At 46.5% G+C, this 9,359-nt stretch overlaps 1 protein-coding gene across 2 annotated transcripts in view; it reads right to left on the bottom strand.

Moving 5' to 3' along the window:
- Positions 1-612: 612 nt before the first annotated feature.
- Positions 613-9,359, bottom strand: part of LOC6614114 (histone-lysine N-methyltransferase, H3 lysine-79 specific) — a 42,908-nt gene continuing 34,161 nt past the window's right edge. Inside the window, exons 6-9 of one of the 2 annotated variants that reach the window (XM_032721975.1) lie at positions 5,375-8,992; positions 4,939-5,151; positions 4,266-4,742; positions 613-2,138 (exon numbers count right to left, since the gene is read on the bottom strand). In XM_032721975.1, the coding sequence (XP_032577866.1) occupies positions 1,120-2,138; positions 4,266-4,742; positions 4,939-5,151; positions 5,375-8,992 (5,327 nt within the window). In that variant the 3' untranslated portion in view covers positions 613-1,119. Of the gene's footprint in view, positions 2,139-2,673; positions 3,053-4,265; positions 4,743-4,938; positions 5,152-5,374; positions 8,993-9,359 lie in introns of those variants that run through there. The other variant, XM_032721976.1, reaches the window with a different exon arrangement.

Raw genomic sequence — 9,359 nt, 5'->3', positions numbered from 1 at the left:
TATAATTTATAAAATTGTTGTTTATCTCGCTGAGGTGGAAAATTCTTTAATTTATAAGGTTACTTGTTGTTCTGCTTTTGCTGCTGTTGCGGTTGCGAATGCATGTTACATGTTGCACGTTGCATGTTGGTTGTATACGTTACTAATTCCACTACTTCAGTTTAGTTTTATTGTTTTGCGATTATTATTTAAAGTATTTGTATATCCTCTGCTTGCTACTCGTACACCCCTCTGACGACTATCTTTCTACACGCGAGCGGAAATATAAAAAAAAATTAAAAGTAATAAAAACTCCTAAAAACTTTCTAAAGATAACTTTAAATTGCTTGTGCCAAACTTGAATATACTTTCTGTATCATAAACGTGCTGCTCAAAAATGTAAATACATTGCGCAAAGTAAATATTTGCTGCACTGACTTTTTTATTATCCTTATGTACATTTGATTAATGGAAGCAACTTCCCTTCAATCCACCTCGTCGTCTCAAAAACTGGAAAGGGTTTGGAATTTTAGGGTTGGTCCCAATTCAATCTCGCGAATCTCGAACAGCAATTTTGTTTTACTTTTCTAGAACAAAAGCAAGCGATAGAGAAATAATGAACACAAAACTAAATCGGTGTAATTAGTTTACAATTTTATTTTGAAATAATAAAGACAAAACATTTAACTTATGGACAAACGTAATTAAACAATAGTTCAAATTAAATACATAATCATAATAATTGGTAATCGGTACAAAGAAATCAGTAAAATTGTTCATCAGCAGTTGCGTTTTTTCCGGTTCAACGTTTTAGAGTATTACGAAAAACGCGCCTAGCCTAATTAGAATTATTAATGAAATAAAAACACACTGGTGAAAGGGGTGGATAGCAATTATCAAATAAAACAAGGCAATTGGAGAGCTGGGCCTTATAATAAGTTAGCTAGTCATACACAATTCATTTAGTTAAAATTACAAAAAATCTTCATCAAATACATTATAATTCCGAGGATCCGGGATCCGATCCGTCTTGACCCATTTACAAATAATCTGGCTAAAAGCATGAAAGCATTGCATACTTTTCTGGATTTCTCTCCGACACGCTCCATTCAGCAAATTGAACTAAATTAGTTTACTAAATTAATTACTCGTTGTGGTGGTTGAGTTGTTGTTAATGTTCATGTTGTTACTGGCGGCCAGCAGCTCGCCCGTTTGGCTCCGACTGTCCATTGACCAGTCCCAGTCCTTGCCCTTTGGCCGAAATTTGGAGGACTTGTGATGGTGCTGCTGCTGATGGTGCGGTGAAGACTTTTCCTTGGGCGACTTTCCTGATTTTCCCAAGAGCGGTGCAGCTGCTCCGCCCACAGCATTGGTAGCATCCAAGTTAAGTGGCCCATTGCCCGCTGCATCTGCTGCCGTCGGCGGTGCACTGGAGTTGGAGTAGGCCAGCAGTTCATCACAGTCGTACTCCCAGTTTCTTTCGCAGAACTTCTTTTTGTAGTGCTTTTCCGAACTGGTCTTGGACTTGCGCTGGTACTTCAGAGGTATACCACCCAAGTCCCCGGACACGGGCGGCCCACTGGCCAGAGGTGGAGTGGCCACACTGGCTGCACTGGGACTGGGAGTTCTGGGCAATCCAACGTCAGAGAGTGGCGGCGACTCGATGGCACTGGGATCCACCGGCGACACTGTTTTCAGGGAGCTGCCAGCATGCAGCGATGAGGATGCAGACGATTTCATGCTACTGTCGCTCATGTGATCGGAGAGGTGGTGCTGCTGCTGTTGGTGCTGCGCCTGCAACTGTTGCTGTTGCTGATGTGGGTGGCTGCCTCCGCTGCCGCCAATGCCAATGTTGTTGTGCTGGGCATGATGGTTGTAGAGGCTGTTGCTGCTGCTACCACCGCTTCCTATGGGCAGCTCCAGCTGCGAGGAGCTGGACGAGGTGGACAAAAATGTGCGCACCGCATCCGAGTTGCTGCTGCTGTGCGTAATGCCCGAGTCCGGAGACGTGTTGCAACTAATCGAGGCCGGCACGGTATCGCCATCGATGCTTCGCCGTGTCTTATCCAATTCAGTGCTGGCGAAGGCCACCAGGCGGTCGAAACCAGAGCTGACTCGATGCTGCCAGTGGGTCTCATCATCAGCGGCAATAACATCATCTGTGAAGAATGACCATAAAATATTATTAGTTTTATCTCGCTAAAGCGACCAGTACTTGTGCGAATTTTAGATTTGGTTTGGGTGATATGGTGAGTTTCGGTGGAGTTTTGGAAAAGTCAATCGGGAAGGGTGATAACGATACACTGGCGATAACGCGTCTTGTCCTAAGCTTGTTTCATATTTAATTATCTTTTTTGGTACAGTTGCATTGCGCTTTGCGTGCAGGAGGGTATGTTTTTGTGTTATTTTGTTATTATGGGTGTTTTTGTGTTTTATGTGTTTAGTGTGGTGGTTGAATGTTGAAACAAAGGATTTACGTAATGAAAGTAAAATCATAATTAAAAGAAAGAAACCAATTAGGCGCAACAGAACTTACCTCATGCTCGTTAAAATTTCATAAATTTTGTTCGGGATTTTTAAGTATAATTTTGTTTTTTGGCATATAAATTCTGTACTTTTTTTAGTAGGTAAATTATTAAACGCAAAAATTAAAAGTTGTCTTTTGTAGGTTGTTTCTGATTTGAAATCTTTGTTTTTCATCAGGTTTTTTGTACTCTGCTTATTATTTATGGTTATTACAAGATCGTATCTTCGCCCAACAACAAACATGTTTTCGGTTTTGCTTTTTGTTTAGTTTGTTTGAGGAATTTTGAGGTATGCAAGTCAATCAATTCAATTCAATCAATTCAATTCAATTCAATTCAATTCAATTCAATTCAATTCAATTCAATTCAATCGATCATTGGTTATTGGGGTACTGTGGGGCAACTACTACTACTATCGGCCATAACATATCCGTTCAGATTCTGATTACTATGGGCAGCTGATAGTTTCGTTGGGCCAGACAAAGTCGTGCGAAGGCGACGTCTGGGATCGTAATTAGTTATAGTACGTTGCGTTGCCAAATCGTTAACTGTATGGAGTAGAGCATAATAAAGGGGATAATAAAGAAGGCTGGATAAGATGGGGCATAATTTGTTTGATTTGTTTGGTATGTTTTTTAGCATTACCAATTTGCATTTGCAGATTTCTTCGAATTTTAGTATAATTGAAAATTAATTATGCATTAATAACATTCCAGGAGTTGCTTTTTTGGGTTAATTTTGAAATAAATGTTTGCTTATGGGGGTGTGTGTGTGTGTGTTGTATACTTATGTATGTTTTTTACAAGGAGCCATTCAGCTTTACACGGTTTTTTGGTGTTTGCTGATGTCTCTGAGTGACTATTATATGCAGTGGGTATAGATGATTGATTTGGCATGACGCTTAAAATAAAAGTGGAGCTAGGTTTATCTCAGCATGTTGAATGTTGTTGGCTTTGATTTTATGGTCGTTTACGTTTTTATATTGTACTATAATGTTTGTTTAGGCTTGTGGAAAGTGTACGTAAAGCCCAACTAAGAGCTTGGGAAAATGTAACCAAATTTCACTCGCGATACACTTAAAGATTTGTTCATTTACATTTAGTAAAATTCATTGATGGTCGCCGTCAGATTTCACCCTTTAAAGCTTACAAATTTCAATTTGGATGGCATAAAGTATACAAGAAGCATTAATATAAATCATAACAAAATAAAACAAAAGCAAATCTACTAAAACATAAACAAGCAACAATTACATTGAGGACTACAAGGGTTACGGACAAAAACCAAACTATAAAGAACGAACAACAATTAAAATGAACGAGATGTGAGAAAAGATCATTTTTTGTGCATGTTGTATTTACAAAAGTCTAAGCGTAGGTGGTATAAATGTATAATTATGTTCAGATGTGCATGTGTATGTGTAAAGCGTTTTGAAAGCAATTCATGGCACGTCAGAGCTGGAATCAGATCCCGAGTGAGAGCTGGACCTGGACGATGAGGATCCGCTATGGGAACCTCCATCTTCGCCCAACACTTCAACCTCTACCGGCTCGAATTCTGAATCCGATTCCTGCTCTTTTCGCTTCATGGTCAGATCTTCTGCCACCGTTTGGGTGGCTAGTCGTTGGTATTTGTGCTGGTGAAGAATGTGTGGCTCTAGCGGGAATGCTACGTGTGCTGGTGGTGGTGGTGCTTGTTGTGGTGCATATTTGGGTGCAGATACCCTGGTCGAGTTTTTTGCTTGGTCTACGTATAGCTTACCATCGTCGGCGGCATTGCCATTGCCATTGCGTTGTACGCCCAAAGTGGGCATGGTGCTGTGACCATGTCCAAGATGGGCTACACGCAGTTGCTGTTGGGTCAGCTGCAGATGCTGCTGTTGCTGCGATTGATGGTGATGCAGCATTTGCTGCTGTTGCTGTTGGTGATGCGATAGCTGCAAAGGTCTTTCGTCGCCCAACAGTGAATTGATCTCGGGACTCATCAGCAAAGGTGGATCCACGAGCAACTTTCCATTGTTGCTGTTGCTTCGCCGTCCGCAGGACGATGAAGATGACGAGGGCGTCGGGGAGGGCGTGGTCGCATCATGAGCAGGCGGCGGAGGTAGCACTTGTCCGTTGGCGTACAGGTGGGCATGGGCATGCTGCTGCTGCGTCGTTAGCGGCTCGTAGTGGGCCAATTTCGAGGGACGTGGCGGTTGCTGATGCGGCGCCAGCGGTGAGCTGCGTTTTATCCCCACTGAAACACAATTAGGTATTTAGAAACTGTCGAATTCCAACATGTTAGCGTCATTAAACAAAAAAAAGTTTTGTAAAAATAAAGTCTAATTAGCCCTGTATATTTGTGGAGTTACTAATTTTCCGAAAACTTCGACAAGAGCTAAAAACCTTGCTATATTTTCAAGTCATTTTTCTGCAATCAACTGAATGCTTACGTTCTACTTTGTGCGGTGTTCCATTGATGTTTGCACCATGGTGGTGGTAGCTGTGGGCTGGTGGCGCCTGATGAGCATAGTGTGTTGGCAGTTCCATGCCAGGAGGCGGTCCCGCCGAAGACGAGGCAGCGGCTGCTGCTCGTCGTTGACGCTCCTCGGTCTCCTCCTTGTACTTTCTGGCACGCACATGATCCTGCAGCGATGCTGCTAGACCTACAGATATACAAGATATGCTTGGTAAACCAGTTCGAGAACGAAACATTGTATATAATAGAATTAAGGTAAGGGTAAGATCGTTAAAAGCCAATGAGAGCGCTTTTATTTTAAACATATTTAAAATTTACTGGAGCATAAATTTCTAGAAATTTCAAAACGTATAAAATTTGATTCGCTTAGAAGGGGCAAGCTCGCCGGACTAAAACGACCGGCAATTTACCTTCCAATGGAGGATTGGCACCATTAAGACGCGGTCCCCGCAAAGAGGACGCTCCTGCTGATCCTGCGCCCTTCGACTGCTTCTGCTGCTGCTCCTCGTGGAAATAGGCCTCAATGCTGCCCTTAAGCTCCGCACGGGGCAAAGCCACCGGCTGATAGTCCCGTCCAGAACGAGCAGAGGAGGAGTGGGTTGCGGGTGGTGCAGTTCCTGCGTTGGCTCGAGCGCCGCCCTGTGCCTTTTGGGCGTAGGCTACATGCGCCAAAGTGGCCAGATTGCTGTTACCTCCAGCTGCACCAACACCAGGTCCTCTTTCCTGAGCATAACTGGTGGGCTGTGGATCCTGCGATTCTTCGGAGAGCGGACGAACATGAACTCTCTCGGGTCGTTGGGCATTCAAATTGATCAGCAAACGATCATTGGAGCGCTCATTAAGGAAGGCCCGCTCCATGAAGCTAGCGCCACTAGTGCTCATGTTCACAGCCGCATTAATGATGCTCTGATGCGAAATCTCAAGCGTTCGCTCGATTTCCCCGTTCACCAAATCGCCAATGGTCTTGCCTGATGTGGGTGCTCCTCCGTGTCCGGGCAGCGGCGGCGTTGCCTGGGGCGTGACATGTTGGCTCAGCTTCTCCTGCGACAGATGCCGCCGCAGAGCCATCTTTGCGGGTGAAACTTGCGTGTAATCTGGTTGCGAGGAGTTGGAGCTTGGCCTGCTTGGCGGACGGATGCGATATCCGCTGTAATCCGAATTGGCGGAACTTGCTCGAGGCAACAGCTCCAGCGGTTGCGTCTGCGGTGGCTCCACTATTAATTGCTCACGGCTGCTCGATCGCTGGAGATGACTGTCAGCCGGCGGTGCCTTGAACTCATTGGGATGATGCGTGTGCTGATGCTGCACATGCTGCGGCAGACGATGTTGCGGATGGTGGTGGTGCTGCTGCTGCTGATGATGTTGCTGCTGCTGTTGTTCCTCTACGCGCATCTGCTGACGCTGGGCCGCATGAGCAGCGGCTGCTAGCATGAGTTGCTGTTGCTGGAGTTGCTGCTGCTGCTGGACCATATAGTGTTCATAGCTAGTGGCACTAACAGAGCTGCGTCGCCGCTGGTAACCTAGGTCCGCCGGAGTAGTTTGCTGTCCAGCTGGATACAAAGAAGCCATGTGCGAGGGCGGAGGAGGCGGTAATGGTGCCTGTCTAACTGGCGAATACTTCGGTTCTTTAGCTGCCTGGTACTTGCCCGATACCGTTGTCTTGGCCACTGCCCCGCCGTAAGCCCCATAAGGAAGATTCGCTGGCGGAGGCGGCGCAGTGGATGCTGTGGCTCCTGCACCTGGACCCGGCAGTGGTGGTGTTATTGGGGATATTGTTGTATTGGCATTAAGATGCATCAAACCCTGCGTGGAGACGGTGATGATGTTGTGCAGATTGTTGGGCAGCGACTGTGCAGGGTTTATCGCTCCAGCCGGATGCTGCTTTGATCGCTTGGGTGCTGGACTGTGAAGAGGAGAGGGAGACGGTGAGGACTCCACTGCCTTGCTGCGCTGCTCCTGATCTTCGTTTAAGGCCGTGGTGATGATACTCTTTAATCGATCCTCAAAGTTGGCAACCTTGGGAGATTCCTGCTTGCGACTAGCCGATAGTCCGGGCAGCTCACACTTCGGAAGCTGGGAAAGCGTCATCTGTTGTTGCTGTTGCTGTTTGGGTGCTGGCATCAGTGTTGTGTCTTTATAGTGGTGTCCGGGCGAGGATTTAATGCTCACTGGAGCAGTGGGCGGAGGTGGTGGGACCTCTATTATTGCTTTATTCTTGCCGTTCACTTGCAATGAGGGCGCAGCTGCTCCTTGGAACTTGCCAGCTTCGATTTGGCGGCAGGTCTCCACGATTTTCTGTGCCAGCACTTCGGGATTGCTTTCCTGGATTTTACCCACTTCGGGAACCTCTGGCCACTCCTGGGAACGCGCTCGATGCTCGCGACTGCGACGAGAGTTCTTCACGGAGTTCAACTTGTTGCTCTGCGCCGTTACTGCACTTGCACAAACAGTGGTAGAGGAGGAGGAAGATGATCCGGTCGACACAATCATATTTGTTCCTTGCGCCAAGAGCGTCGCTGCCGTGGACCTTTCCTCTGCTGTCTTCTGCAAAACCGAGGTCTCCTGTTCAATGGTGGACACCTGGGCGTAAAGTTTCTTTCGTTGACTTAGCGTGTTGGCAATCTCCTTTAGCACAAGCTCCTGGGCCGTGGTCTCTGAAAGTTCCGGGGGCACCTCCAGCTTGACCTTCCCATTAACAGTACCACAGAGTTTTTGATACTCGGGTAGGTTTTTAAGTTGTTTGTTAAGGAGCAGTTTCTGTTCGCCCTCATAGAAGGTTACTTCGTTCCTCATTCGACTTGCAGTGTGCTGTAGATCCTTATGTCTACCCACAATCTCCTTTGCCTGGGCGATCAAATCGTTGGGTGAGTTTACATGGATGCCCAGCTCGTTCATTCGCACTTTAAGTAAAGCCACACTGTCATCGATCAGCACTTTTATCTGCTTATCCAACTGGTTGGCCCTGTTTTTCAGCCTGGCCATCCGCTCCTGCTCTTGGGCAATCTGCTTCTGAACTTGAGGGACATAGGCACTTGACTTCATGTGCTCGATCATCGACGTGTACTGCGAACGGAACACGTCTAGAAGGATCTGCAAGGCATAAGGCGTATCTTGTGGCGCCGTTGGAATATCCAACTCTGCATGCGACATGTTTTCCGTGAGCAAAGCAGTAAGCTGTTGATCCACGGTTCCAGGAGCTGCTGGCAGCTTCTTGGTCATGGTGTCCAAGGAGGTACTCAACACTGTTTGCTTGTGCAGAGCTTCTAGTCCAACAATCTTTAAGGACTTCCTGCCACGCGCACCCTTCTTCATGCGTCCCTTGCGACCAGGTCCGGCGCTAGCAGCCCTTGGTGGATCCTCTTTGGAACTGGACTCCTTGCTTGGTACGGATGACGCCGCCACCGCTGCCGCCTCCGCTTCCCTTTGAGCAGCGGCAGCAGATTTGCTGGCTATCGCAGCTTTCCTAGTCAACTTTTTGCGCTTTTTCTGGGTAGTAGCTCGAGCCTGCCGGCCAACAGATCCTCCTCCAATACTACCACCATTACTGCCGCCATTGCTGTTCGAGTTGTTGTTCTCCTCGTCGTCAGACTGCGAACTCTTGCCTTTGGAACTGCACCAGTCGGACCAAACTTTCCTAGTCATTGGGCCATTGGAGGCGGAGGTGGTATTGGTGGCAGTGGTGGTATTGCCACCATTGCCATTCGTTGCCTCGCCATCGCTCTCCGTGCTGCTTTCCATGTCCAGGCTGCGTTGCTGCTGGTTATGCTGATGCTGCAGCTGCTGGCGTGTTTTGGAAGCTGCTTGTTGCCCACTAGCTGCAACTGCTATTCCCGCACCGCTCACATTAGCTGGCGACTGGGACTGATGGCGTTGCTGATGAGCGGCAGTGGCGGTAGCTCCGTTCGACTGCTCCCGCTCCCTCTGATGGTTGTTGCTGTTGGCGTGGTTGTTGCTATGATGATTGTTGTGATGGTGTTGGCCAACGTTCGCCTCCCGCTTGGCGCGATCACGTGTCGTGCGAACAGTTCCTGAAAAAAAGAAACACCAGTTAATATCTATTTCAAATGGGAATGCTCTTGTGGGCACCTATCCTATAGCCCCTAGTTAATTTTATGATTTTTACTCGTTAGAACGGATTAAGTGCCATTTTTTAGGTCGATTTTGAGGAATCCATTGAATAATTTGATTTGTTAAAATAGACGGAGCAAAATTAAAAGAGGCCCTTGCGTCGATCCTCTTTCAGATTTAACATCTTAAATCGTTAACAATCCACAAACTCTAATACTAAATATACTCATATTCAGTTATATTCTTTTTCAGCTTATCATTACTTAAACGTAATTATCATCCCAGACTTCAATTGATGATTTGATTGATATGATAAATACAAAAGAA

Source organism: Drosophila sechellia, chromosome 3R, assembly GCF_004382195.2.
Source record: "Drosophila sechellia strain sech25 chromosome 3R, ASM438219v1, whole genome shotgun sequence".
Taxonomy (NCBI): Eukaryota; Metazoa; Arthropoda; class Insecta; order Diptera; family Drosophilidae; genus Drosophila; species Drosophila sechellia.
The sequence above is the reverse complement of the archived record's forward strand: the minus strand, read 5'-3'. Positions and strand labels throughout refer to the sequence as shown.